The 13,139-nt window shown below is 40.0% G+C and overlaps 2 protein-coding genes across 22 annotated transcripts in view; both read left to right on the forward strand.

The window, feature by feature from the left end:
- The first annotated feature begins 1,294 nt into the window (after positions 1–1,294).
- On the forward strand, positions 1,295–8,026 carry TEX12 (testis expressed 12). 3 transcript variants are annotated; one of them, XM_005667333.4, is made up of 5 exons: positions 1,295–1,339; positions 3,312–3,390; positions 4,431–4,542; positions 4,635–4,686; positions 5,905–8,026. In XM_005667333.4, the coding sequence occupies exons 2-5, from the start codon at positions 3,331–3,333 to the stop codon at positions 6,047–6,049; spliced, it is 369 nt and encodes a 122-aa protein (XP_005667390.2). In that variant the 5' UTR covers positions 1,295–1,339; positions 3,312–3,330; the 3' UTR covers positions 6,050–8,026. The 3 variants fall into 3 exon arrangements, with proteins under 3 accessions (XP_005667390.2, XP_003357347.2, XP_084832178.1); XM_003357299.4 differs by having other exon boundaries at positions 1,295–1,420; positions 5,905–6,651; XM_084976052.1 differs by lacking the exon at positions 5,905–8,026 and having other exon boundaries at positions 1,295–1,420; positions 4,635–4,835.
- The window catches only part of BCO2 (beta-carotene oxygenase 2), a 53,236-nt gene continuing 41,391 nt past the window's right edge, over positions 1,295–13,139 (forward strand). For 12 of the 19 annotated variants that reach the window (XR_014815260.1, XR_014815258.1, XR_014815259.1 and 9 more), the window contains exon 1: positions 9,661–9,841. Coding sequence is in view for 9 of the 19 variants with exons in the window: in XM_084976040.1 (XP_084832166.1) it covers positions 9,754–9,841 (88 nt within the window). In the remaining 10 variants the exon portion in view is untranslated. Of the gene's footprint in view, positions 1,340–9,660; positions 9,842–10,929; positions 11,123–13,139 lie in introns of those variants that run through there. The other 7 variants (XR_014815257.1, XM_084976044.1, XM_005667334.4 and 4 more) reach the window with 3 other exon arrangements.

The following is a 13,139-nucleotide window of genomic DNA, read 5'->3' on the forward strand; positions in this document are numbered from 1 at the left end:
AATATTTTTATTTCTTGAGAGAACACCTTAACACCCCAAAATTTAGGAAGGACACTGTACCTAAGAGACAGTCTTTTAAAGTGATGCAGGGAGTTCCCTGGTGGCCTAGTGGTTATGGACCCCAATTTATCACTCTGTGGCTCAGGTATGATTCCTTGCCCAGGAACTTCTGCATGCCTGTGAGACCATAAATAAATAAATAAATAAATAAATGGAACACATTAGCTTTATACAAAACTCATTACCTTTTTCCTCACTTTTATCACAAACGGAAAATTTCAATAGATTGTCAGCAGTCCTTAGTGAATGGAATGTTCTATAGATGATCAGTAACTGTACCATAATCATCAAGTGTAGTTATTAAATGACTTATATTTCACAAGCATAGCACAACTGAAGTTAAACCAAGTACTTTTTTCTAAAAGTTTACTTGAAGAAGTTGGCTCTTTCAACAACAGCCTACAAATAAACATATACACACAATCCTTACAAGTCTTTTTAACAACTGCCATTTAAATAAACCCCAAAGGAAAAAACAATAATATGTATGTGTTAGTTTGCTAAGGTGTAAGATAACTGACCTGGAATGTCTGGGAAGTGTTATTGACCTTTGTTTTATGAGATGATATACTTTTTATTTTCCTCCACAACTAACTGGGCGTAAGTGCAGAATGCCTATCCTTGCCATTGTGGTCAAAGGCACCATATTAAAGCTCCCAATGAGGCTAAACTTTAAATATGTGAGTCATGCGTGTTACAAAATATGTTTTGAAAGCTGCCAATGATGTCGACTAAACTTACTGACACATCAAGAAGGATATGTTCGCTGTGATTCCAAAAGTTGAATTGCACCAAATATGAAGGGGTAAGAAACCAAGACTCTAGATCTACAAGTGTCTGGTCCGGCCAGGGGGGGGACTCAGGTTTAAACACTTCTTGCAACAAACAAACCATCTGGACCAGGCTGTATCTTTCACTTGGAAAGTGGTAGTGGGGTACTACCATCTTGTGCTTCTTTTCTGAGGTTCCAAGAGACCAGAACACACCCCGGCCTTCCTCTGGTAGTTCTTTCTTGGTCTTTCTTGAGAAACCAGTCTTAGATCAGATTTCCCCCTTCTTCCCCAGAAACTCAGTGGGAGGCTGGGAGAGAGTTTCCTTTACCGAGACGCCAAGCCGGGAGGCACATTGGGAGAAAGACCCCCTCCCCGTGGCAGCGGGGAGGCGACGTGTCACGTGACGTGCCGCGCTGCCCATCGGGAAAGCTGCTGCCTTGAGCCTGCGCACGCACGCTGGCCTCTTCCCGCGTTTTAGCTGACGAGGAAGGTGCCCCCACGGAACGGTAGGCCGGTCTTGGGGTGCGGCTCTGGGGCTGAGCGCCCATGAGAGTGTGCCTGGCTGTGAAGCAAGGCAGTGAGAGCAGGTGGGCGCTTCCTCCCAGGTCTCTGATGAGACCGAAAGGCTAGTGGGGAGGAGAGGGAGAGGGAGCCGGAGCGGGAAGTGAGGACCCAGGTAGGTGGGATGATCTGAGGGGCCCGAGGTAGCGTCAGGGGAAGAGAAGCCGAGGAGAAAACGATTGGACAAGGCCAAGAGCCCATACTTGGTGATGATTGCAAGGCCGGGTCTGCGGCCGTGCAGGTGCTTGTCGCAGGCCGAGGCCCAGCCCGTTGACCAGACCAGGATTCATCTGAGGACCGTAGCTATGACAGAAAAATTAAAACTTCTGTTTTCACAGAAGTTGAATTACCTCTGTTTTTACAGAAGTTGACTTACGTAATTAGGAAAGTTTTGATTTGATACATTAACGTTCTGTTACTTTGAGACAGGCAAGAAGAGGTGTAAAAAGAAAAGGGAAGAGAAAAAGGGGAAGAGAGTGTAGAACAGCTCTCATGTTGGCTTCTCTGAAATATTCTCCAACTTCCCAAGAGGGAGCACTAATGTGCGTGTGTAGAGTTTTCTACATATTACTACATATTCTATTCTAGCACTTACTTTTTATTTAATTAATTAATTAATTTTTTTGTCTTTTTTTTTTTGCTATTTCTTTGGGCCGCTCCTGCGGCATATGGAGGTTCCCAGGCCAGGGGTCGAATCGGAGATGTAGCCACTGGCCTACGCCAGAGCCACAGCAACGCGGGATCCGAACCGCGTCTGCAACCTACACCACAGCTCTCGGCAACGCCGGATGGTTAACCCACTGAGCAAGGGCAGGGACCGAACCCGCAACCTCATGGTTCCTTGTCAGATTCGTTAACCACTGCGCCACGACGGGGAACTCCCCTAGTACTTACTTTTTAGCTGCACCTGCAGTGTATGGAAGTTCCCAGGCCAGGAATCTAATCCTGGGCCACAGCTGTGACTTACATACTGCAGCTTTGGCAATGTCAGATCCCTTAGCTCACTGCGCTGGGCCAGGACAGAGTCTCCACAGAGACACATAAGATCATTAACCCACTGTGCCACAGTTAAAACTCCCAAAAGTCTCTTTTATTTTATTTTATTTATTTTTGCCTTTTCTAGAGCTGCTCCCCAGGCATATGGAGATTCCCAGGCTAGGGGTCTAATCGGAGCTGTAGACACCAGCCTAGGTCAGAGCCACAGCAACATGGGATCCGAGCCGCCTCTGCGACCTGCACCACAGCCCATAGCAACGCGGGATCCTTAACCCACTGAGCAAGGCCAGAGATCGAACTCGCAACCTTGTGGTTCCTAATCGGATTCGTTAACCACTGAGCCACGACGGGAACTCCCAGAAGTCTCTTTTAGACTAGAAGAGATCTTGGTTCCAGTCTGACCTAGTTTAACATGTTTGAATTTGGTCAATTGTCTCTGTCCCTGTTTTCACATCTGCAAAAGATGAGATTGAATTAGATGGACTGTTTCAACATTAAGCTTTTGTGAAGGCAGAACATTCTTAACTGAATCCTGAAACAAGGCAGACATGCCAAAGAGATTAGTTTGACTGTATATAGAGGGACTAGAAGGAAATCATGGGAAATGGTAGGCTGGCTGGCCCCAGGTGATGTAGGACTTTGGATTCTATACCATAGAATTTGAATTTATTCTGGAGCAGTGAATGATCAAGGGAAAGTTTTCTGAACTAGAAGAATGCAGTAATCAGAGTTTTGAAAGGTTGCCCAAACAGTAGTTGATAGTATGAAACACAGAAGGGAGAATTTGAGTAGTTTAGGTAAGTGACAAATAATGAGAGCCTAAACTAAGAGGGGTAGGAGGAATGGAAAGAAAGGGAAAGATTCAGGAGAGCTATAGCATGGAGTTTATATCTAAATTTGACACTGCTTTAAACTTTGCAGCTCTTGCCTCCAGAATATTATGGCAAGTAACCCTGTAAAACCTGATACTAGAAATTGCAAGAGACCGAGAGAGTTGGAGGTAATCTTTGTGCTTGTGGAGGCTTTTACTTTATATGCTTTTAATTTTATATACTCTTTTATATACTTCTCAAGTTTTTCACATTTAAAATAATTCTATTGATAAATGGAATTTAATGTTTTCATATTCCCAGAGCTGGAGTTGTCCCAGCAGGAACTATATTGTCTCCAACTGCCTTTTCACTAAATATGGGCCTCCAGGAAGCTATTGGGAGGTTTCTTTGTGGTAATTTGTGATCTGGAGACAGAAGTGGATTCATGCTTTTACGATACATAGGACTTTAAATAATTATTTTGGTATATAAGTAGGATATCTACTTGCTTTTTTTTCTTTTTTTTTCTTTTTAGGGCTGTTCCTGTGGCATACAGAGGTTCCCAGGCTAGGGATCAAATTGGAGCTATAGCTGCCAGCCTATGCCATAACCACAGCAATGCCAGATCCGAGCTGCATCTGCCACCTACATCACAGCTCACAGCAATGCTGGATCCTTAACCCACTGAGTGAGGCCAGGGATTGAACCTGCATCCTCATGGATGCTAGTCAGATTCATTTCCGCTGAGTCATGATGGGAACTCCTGTACTTGCTACTTATGAAAAAGTGCATGGTCCTGCCCATCTTCATTACTTCCCTGCCAATTGGTCTGTTTATGTTTGAGGCATTATTCGTTTCCTTAAAGATTATGTTATCTTGCAAAAATTTGCAAGCATTTGGCTAGTATCCAAATGAGTTTTACTGTTTTGTTAATATAAATATCTGCAGGCTCAAGATTCAGTAAACTTTTTTGTCAGGGGATTAATACCGTTTTCAAAATCTAATGTAAATCTACAATAAAATTTTTATGTGGAACAAAGGGCTTGTTGGGCCTAGAAACTTCCTTGGTAATAAAATTACAAATGACCGATTAGGACATGAGAGCATATAATTTCCAATATGTTTGCTTTTTTCTGAAAGATATTTTGCTTTTTTTTTTTTTTTGGCAATGTATATATCTTAAGGGTCTTGTTAGCTATTTACTATTTTCTTTACTTTCTTCTATTAGCCTCAAATGCCAGATAGTCCACAACTGTCCTCTCTTGGAAAATCAGATTCTTCTTTCTCTGAAAGCTCTGGATTATTTTATAAGGATGAAGCCCTGGAGAAAGATTTGAATGGTGATATATAAAGTGCTTATATTTCTATACATTTATTTTTTAATATGGAAGGTTTATTATAGTTCATAACTTAGTGATTTTTTTTTGAACAGATATGAGCAAGGAAATTAATCTCATGTTGTCTACATATGCAAAGATCTTAAGGCAAGTACTTGTAGTATCTTCTCTTGAGTCTTTATCTTAGGCATAGAATTTTTCTTCTGGAAACCCAATAATGGGAAGTTTAGTTAAAGGGCTGCAAAACCTATCTAGTAATTATAACTGAAATTTTTTATTCTACGTCAGTTTCTTGTAATAGATTAGCTGGTTGTTTTCTTTGTCTTTCTTTTTATTTAAGTCTTTTTAAGGGCTGCACCCTCAGCATATGGAAGTTCCTAGGCTAAACGTCAAATCACAGCCTACATCACAGCTCTGTGGGATAGAAGACACATCTGCGACCTTATAAAGCATAATAGGTGCAGCTTGAGGCAAAGCTGGATCCTTAACCCATTGAGCGAGGCTAGGGATCAAACCTGCATCCTCATGTGTAGTAGTCAGATTCTTAACTCACTGAGCTACAGCAGGGACTCCCATATTATGCACATTTTATTTACTTATTTACAATTTTTTTTTCTCTCTTAGCTGCCCCATACATATGGAGTTCCCAGGCCAGGAATCAGACCTGAGCTGTATTTGGTGCCAGGCACAGGAATTGAACTTATGTCCCAGTGCTGCAGAGACGGCACTCATCCCTGTTGCGCCACAGTGGGAACTCCTAGCTGGTTATTATCAAAGACTAACTTTTCTACTAAACATCTTCTATCTTAATACTCTCAGAGCTAATATGAAGCTAAATATATTTTGTTCTCTAATGAGATGATAAAAAATTTAAAATTTTATGAAAAACTTCCAGAAAAATGCCATTTGGTGAAGTTAACCATAATAATAGAGTGATATTAAAGATAAAGTAAATATTTATATTTATGAAATATTTAAATATTATCAGTATATATTTGAAGGCTGAATTTAAATATTCTATTGGCCTGAGACTATTATGTTTTATAAGGCGTTTTTTTTTTAAACTACTCAGTAATCACTGTATTTGAATAATGGTTTGTATGGCTGTTAAAATAATGTATATCATTTAACATTAGAATTGCAAAGTATAAGATACACATTCTGCTGTGCCAAGGTATAGTGAAAAATATTTGTAGAACTAATTTAACTTCTACAGAGCAATGTTTGTAAATTAATGAGGTTTTCTGATATACAAAGCCATTTAAATGAAATAGCTAACAAATATAACTAATAAAGAATATCACTATGATAGTATCTTTAGATGTTATGACTACTTAGTTGAATGTAAATTTTTTTCCCCATTAGTGAGAGAGCAGCAGTAGATGCATCTTATATTGACGAGATAGATGGACTCTTCAAAGAAGCCAATACTATTGAAAACTTTCTGATACAGAAAAGAGAGCTCCTGAGACAGAGGTTTACAGTGATTGCAAACACACTGCACAGATAAAATTGTGTACTTAAAATAAGCTGAGAATTTAAGCTCATTATTGTTGTAATGAAAGAATGACATTTGTGCTCTGAATGCTCTCTGGTTCTTAAGAAAATGTGTACCTTAAATATATAGAAACTCTTTAAATTTCTTTTCTAGATTTTAAAGGGGCTTTAAGCTGGACACTAACATGAAGTATGTAGCTTTTTTTTTGAGAGTCAAATATTTAGTGTATTTTAAAACGTGTACATTATTTAAATTATATGGATTCTTTTTTCCTTAAACTTCCTAACCTTTCTTAAATTTCTAAAATAAGACTCATTGAGTTAATTTGATAATATTTAACAATATTACACTTTTCTTTTTGAATATTTTTTTTAAATGGCAGATAGCTTTGGAGATAGTTATAAGATGTTTTTCGTGGTCAATATTGAAAAAAAGCCCCTAAAACCCCAAAGTAATTGGTCCAGTTTCTCAATATGTAGTTAAATTGTACTATCGCTATTTAGTATAACCATTTGATTATTTTCACTATTATTATTATTATACATCACTAATAAAAATTTGGTTTAAAATTATTGTTGTGTGGTAAAATAAAAACCAGAAATTACTAACTAGAACTTTATATGAGTTGGCTTTTTTTACACATCAACTATATCAATGGTGTAGTTAAGGAAATGTATTTAGAAGCCTTAGCAGCTATGTGCTATGGAATAAAGATTAGTGGTCCAGAAGTAAAGAAGTTGGCTAAACAAGTCAATCTTGGTGAGTAATTTCAATCTTATAATAAATCAGAAATTGAATTCGGACTAGGAAATCTCTAATATTTATCTAGCTGAGAAAAGCCTCCCTTTGTTGGAAGGTACTGTTTTGATTTTATTGAAAACAATTTTTTTTGTCACATCTAAGGCATGTGGAAGTTCATGGGCCAAGGATGGAACTCTTGCCACAGTTGATACCTGTGCCACAACTTCAGGAATACTGGTCCTTAATTTGCTGTGCCACATGAGAACTTTTAAAATATTACAAAATTATGTGTGATAACTGTATTGATCAGATTTTTGAAAATCACAGCACCCATTGTTCAGTCATCTAGATAATTCAATCTTTTACATGTATATTTTGCTGATATAGGCAATTAAAATTTGGATACGTTTACAGGCAGTACCACAGGGAATTTGGTATTCCTCAGGTGGACAGCATGTTTCCCTTGCTGCCTTCTAAATGTTAAAATCTCATTTCGTCAAATTAATTTTTTTTTTGTGTGTGTGCTTTTTAGGGCTGAACCTGTGGCATATAGAAGGTCCCAGGGTAGGGGTTGAATTGGAGCTGCAGTTGCTGGCCTATAACGCAGGTCATGGCAATGCCCTATCCTTAACCTACTGAACGAGGCCTGGGATTGGACCGAATCCTCATGGATACTAGTTGAATTCTTAACTCACCGAGTCATGATAGGAACTCCCATTTTTGAGTTCTTTTACTTTACAGAGTTCTTTAACGTTTAAATACGAAAATGATGCTGCTGGACCATTGTCATTAAGAAACATTCTTGAGTTATTTTTTCCCAAGCATTTGTTATTAATGTGAGAGATAAGGCAAACATTGTTTTAGAGTGGATTTCATATTATATTTGTTATGTCTTCATAGTGTTACCATTGTTTAGCATCTGGTTCTTCCCTGTGCAGGTTAAATTTGACCATTGCATTTGTTTGTATAAGAGTAGGTAACTGATTTTTAGTCTCAATGTGTTTACTGGTCGGAATAGCTACTTCCTATTGAAAAAGTTCCTGAAAATCAGAAGGCTTATTATTATTATTTTTAATCTAATTTGATGTCTTTGGTACCATCCATATAAATGAGAATAACTATCTCACAACTGGAAATATGCTGTTGGAGAAATATATTTGCCTGTTAATTTTACACTTTCTTTAATTTTAATGAATACAATTTTGTAAGTTTATAAATTATTTTTCTCTAATTACAAATCAAAATATATATTCAATCTCTGTATATCATGAACTGCTAGACACTATGGGGAGTACAGAATAGTCTGAGATACTCTTTGTTCTCCCCTCTGACAATTTTAACCACTCCTTGCTTGAAATATACTTATGCGTCTTTTCTAGGAAGACATGATATGTTAATGTTAAAAGTATTTGGTAAGGGGTCAGAGAGTTTTTTTTTTTTTTTTTTTTTTTTTTTAGGGCCACCCTGGAGGCATATGGAGGTTCCCAGACAAAGGGTTGAATAGGAGCTGTAGCTGCTGGCCTACACCACGGCCACAGCAATGCGAGATCTGAGCCAAGTCTGCGACCCATACCACAGTTCATGGCAATGCTGAATCCTTAACCCACTGATCGAGGCCAGGGATTGAAACTGTGTCCTCATGGATGCTAGTTAGATTCGTTTCCTCTGAGCCATGATGGGAACTCTGCAGAGGTAGATTTTGAAATGGGCTTTTGAAAAGGAAAGAGGGAAGATATTTCAGGTGTGAAAAAGTTCCTTCAAGCCACAGAAGAACAAAAACACATGGTGAGTCATTTCACTGGGCTGACAATTCACAAAGAGGAGTAGTGTATCATCTAAATTGCTAGAGAGGAGTTCCCATCACGGCTTAGTGCTTAACGAATCCGACTAGGAACCATGAGGTTGCGGGTTCGATCCCTGGCCTTGCTCGATGGGTTAAGGATCCGGCGGCGTTGCCGTGAGCTGTGGTGTAGGTCACAGACACGACTCAGATCTGGCGTTGCTGTGGCTCTGGCACAGGCTGGCAGCTACAGCTCTGATTAGACCCTTAGCCTGGGAACCTCCACATGCCTTGGGTGCGCCCCTAGAAAAAGACCAAAAAAATAAATAAACTGCTAGAGAGCAGGACAGAATCTATTCTCAATTTGTGGTACTATTTGACACATTGGTGCTCAGAAATGTTTGTTAAATTAATAAAATTATGTATGGTTATTATTATTATTATTATTATTGTTATTATTTTTGGCCACCTCATGGCACCTGGAGTTCCTGGGCCAGGGATCAGATCTGAGCCACAGCTATGGCCTAAGCCACAGCGGTGGCCATGCCAGATCCCCAACCCACTGTCCTGGGCCAGGGATCTAACCTGAGTCCTGGTGCTCCTGAGACGCCACCGATACTGTTGTGCCACAGTGGCAACTCCTGGTTACTAGTTATTTAAGAGCATACCTCATAACGCTTTATTCATACTAGATTGTTAGAAAATGTTTTGCAAATTAAGTGAATAGAAAAGGAAAGAGGAAGTGCTAGAAAGCTAAAGAGGCAAGGATGAAAGGTTGAGGCCAGATTGTAGAGTCCTTTGTTAACAGATTAAATTTGGACTTTATTCTGTAAAGAAAGAGGAGGTCTGAGTCTTTCAGAAGAGAGGAGTGGCATAAAGAAATTGATCCCATGGATCAAATGACTTAACTGTAGTGTGAGGACCCATTTGAAAGAGGGAGGTCTAGAGAGGGAGACCACTATGGGTGATCCAAATTCAGTATTCCAAACAGCAACTTGCTATAGATAGGTTGTTGGGATTCTTGCCCTGGAAATTGAGACTAAGAGAGATTGCAGGTCGTTTGAAGCCCTACCCTTTAAGCCCCACCTCCCCTCTCCCTTCTGTCAGTGAGCCAGGGACAGTCCGGGAAGTGTTTCACTGCCAGTGTGAGGATTTGGGAATCACGGGATCTGCTGCTACTGAACTCACTACAAAAATGTTTTTTCAGATCTTTCTGCATTTTGTCAGCAATCTTTCTACCATTGCAGTCGGTTTCCTTTCTGTGATAGTATACCGGATCCCAGGTAGGGGATTCACCCCCTCCTCTTCCCCTTTCTCCTTTTCTTACCAGTCTGAACTTCTTTTCTGTGCCTCTTTCATGCAGTATTCAGAAGCCACTAGCATTCTAGGGGCTTCTGAAGTTTTTCCCGTCTGTGTGGGGTGGATATAAGCAACAACACTGCAGAGCTGGGAGTTAAAGAAGACTGAGTCAGGATTTGTTTACTTGTCATTAGGGAAACAGCCTTTCTCCGTCCAAGTACTTACCAGGCCTGACCCTGCTTAGCTTCCAAGAGCAGATGAAGTTGGGCATATTCAGGCTGGTATGGCTGTAGATGAAACCAGCTTTCTTTTTTTTTTTTGTCTTTTGCCCTTTTCTAGGGCTGCTCCCGCGGCATATGGAGGTTCCCAGGCCAGGGGTCTAATCGGAGCTGTAGCCACCGGCCTGCGCCAGAGCCACAGCAATGCCAGATTCGAGCTGCAGCTGCGTCTGCAACCTACACCACAGCTCACGGCAACGCTGGATCCCTAACCCACTAAGCAAGGGCAGGGGCTGAACCCGCAACCTCATGGTTCCTAGTCGGATTCGTTAACCACTGCGCCACGACGGGAACTCCCAGCTTTCTATTTGTGTATTTTATACAACATAAAGGGGTGGAATTCGGGGTTTAGGAGTTCTCTTGGATCTGTAATAGGAAGAATATTTACTTTTTAGAACTTCATCAATTGACATCACTGCTACAATGTTCTAATGTAAATATTTGGCTTTTCTATTTGCATTCTGGGAGACTATCCTAAAACCTCTGTTTATTGCTTCATAGGTTTCTGTTGTAGCTAGTAACTGTCACATGTTTTATTTCTTGAAATTGGTTGGTATAGAAATATTAGAAATCATACTGATATGTTCTAAACAGCTTTAAAATTATTTAATTCAATAATGTAGTGCTTTCAGTATGTAGGGCAATGCGTTAGGTGCTAGGGTGGGGACAAACACAAGATCCTGTAGTCAAGGAATACTGGTAGTCAAGGTTATAACGTGTATTCATCTTTATCACACTAGATGGAATAAAATAAATGCTATAAGAGAACTAAAACAGATGCCATGTGATTTCAGGCTGAGGAGAATCAGTTATTGCTATATGAAGTGAGAACGTTGTGTTTATGAAGCAGGTGACATGGGCGCTGCATCTTGAAGGATGCATCACTTTAAGGAGAGAGAAATATCCTAGGTGAAGAAAAGTGTACAAGAGACTGGAGAGTGGCCCAGTGTGGCTAAAGGAAAAGGTATTAGAGTCAGAACTGGACAGGTAAGTTGATGTGAGACTGTATGGTGCCTTCCTCAATGCTTGGCCAAGTGGTTTAGAATTTACTTGGTAGACAGTGAGGTATCATAAGTAAAGGTTTTATGAAAGAATATATGATACAATCCGATCTGTGCTTAGGGAGATTAATTTAGTATTAGTGCTTCCTAACAGTTTTCACATTATAGTGCACATAGACTGTGATAATAGTTTTATCCACGGTAGAGTAAATTGGATGGCATCTGGAGCCCCAAGATCTGCTTAGAGCTAGACGTGATTGACATGAGACTTCTGGCCATCTCAAAGACTAAGGAGATCAAGAGGATCATCCGTTATGAAGCTCTGGTGTAGATGACAGCTTCCCTATCTACTTTCAATTAAGAGGCTCTGATAATATATGTGTAAGAGGGTTGTGAGGGCCCAAATTAGGACAGAAGAAAGGAAGTTGCTACCAGGCAAGAGAATATGAAGCATCGGTGTTGAAAAGGACAGGTTCAGGATAGAAGAAAAATTGGTTGGGGGGAGCTTCCTTGGAGGGGTGGATTGGTAAAAAATGTTTACAAAGGATTTCCTCCAGATACCTTTGCAAACTTCTGAGCCCTAGTAATTTATAGAGGCTACCCTATATCATCCCCTTAGGATCTTCTCAGCCTTGTGTGCATATAGTCAGCAGAATGTAACCACTTAGGGGACAGTGAAGAACACAAATTCAAGGTCAGCAGAACTTTGGAAGCTAAGTTATTTCGCAGGTGGGAAAATTGATTCGAAAGAGGAAAAATGAAAAATTCTCTTTTGACATATTTTGAGTCATCTGCAAGAAGCAATTGGTGAAGTTAAGGGACTAGATGAGATTACCAAGGGAGAGTGCTGAGATTAAAGAGTAAAGGTTCAAGGTCAAATTTTAGGAACACATTCATGAGGTGATAAGAAGAGGAATTAACATTAGGAAATTATGTGCTATTATATTTAATTATGATGATAAACATGAACAGGAAATTTTACCCTGTTTATTTCCATTACCCCCATTTTATTATTGAAAAATTTGAGGCTCAGAGTGATTCGTAACTTGCCCAAGGTCGTCAGCTAATTAGTGAAATTTTTTTTTTTTTTTGTCTTTTCGCTATTTCTTGGGCCGATCCTGCGGCACATGGAGGTTCCCAGGCTAGGGGTCCAATCGGAGCTGTAGCCACCAGCCTACACCAGAGCCACAGCAACGCAGGATCCGAGCCGTGTCTGCAACCTACACCACAGCTCACGGCAACGCCGGATCATTAACCCACTGAGCAAGGGCAGGGATCGAACCCACAACCTCATGGTGCCTAGTCGGATTCGTTAACCACTGTGCCATGACTGGAACTCCTAATTAGTGAAATTTGAGAACCCCTCTGGCAAATAGGGAGAAGGAAAGTTAGAAAAGTGCAATGTCTCAGAAGCCAAGAATAGAAAGGATTTTAAGGGGATATTTACCACAATATCAAGTACTATGGAAAATATGAAGGGTATGTAACAAACTGCCAACAGCATGCTGTGGAGTATATATAAACATGTAAATAACTATTCAAACAAATGCTGAATCAAGGTATTCAATTTAATTCTACTTAAGTAAGAGGAGTAAAATACCTAACCCCAAGGAATTTATTTTAATCTAGAAGGGAAAATAAGATAAATATGCATAATAATAATAAAAGTAGTAACAAATACTAGAGGATTTCCTCAAGTTTTCGAAGCATTCTGTCTCTCTCTCTTTTTTTTTTTTTTTTTGTCTTTCTGTCTTTTCTAGGGCTGCGCCCATGGCACATGGAAGTTCCCAGGCTAGGGGTCTAATAAGAGCTTTAGCTGCCAGCCTACACCACAGCCACAGAAACGCCAGATCCCAGCCGTATCTGTGACCTACACCACAGCTCACGGCAACACCAGATCCTTAACCCATTGAGTGAGACCAGGGATCGAACCTACAACCTCATGGTTCCTAGTCAGATTTGTTAACCACTGAGCCATGACAGGAACTCCAAAGCATTCACCT

Source organism: Sus scrofa, chromosome 9 (assembly GCF_054392235.1).
Source record: "Sus scrofa isolate SSC_HxYL_T2T_F1_AM1 chromosome 9, Sscrofa_HxYL_maternal_Yorkshire_Landrace_v2.0, whole genome shotgun sequence".
In the NCBI taxonomy this organism is placed as follows: domain Eukaryota; kingdom Metazoa; phylum Chordata; class Mammalia; order Artiodactyla; family Suidae; genus Sus; species Sus scrofa.

Excerpts from the sequence above, each read along its gene's own strand:
- TEX12 (XM_003357299.4), top strand. The coding sequence starts at position 1,380 with ATGAGAGTGTGCCTGGCTGTGAAGCAAGGCAGTGAGAGCAG. Across the intron at positions 1,421-3,311 it reads AAGCAAGGCAGTGAGAGCAG|CTCTTGCCTCCAGAATATTA; the intron begins GTGGGCGCTTCC and ends TAAACTTTGCAG. Across the intron at positions 4,687-5,904 it reads ACATATGCAAAGATCTTAAG|TGAGAGAGCAGCAGTAGATG; the intron begins GCAAGTACTTGT and ends TTTCCCCATTAG.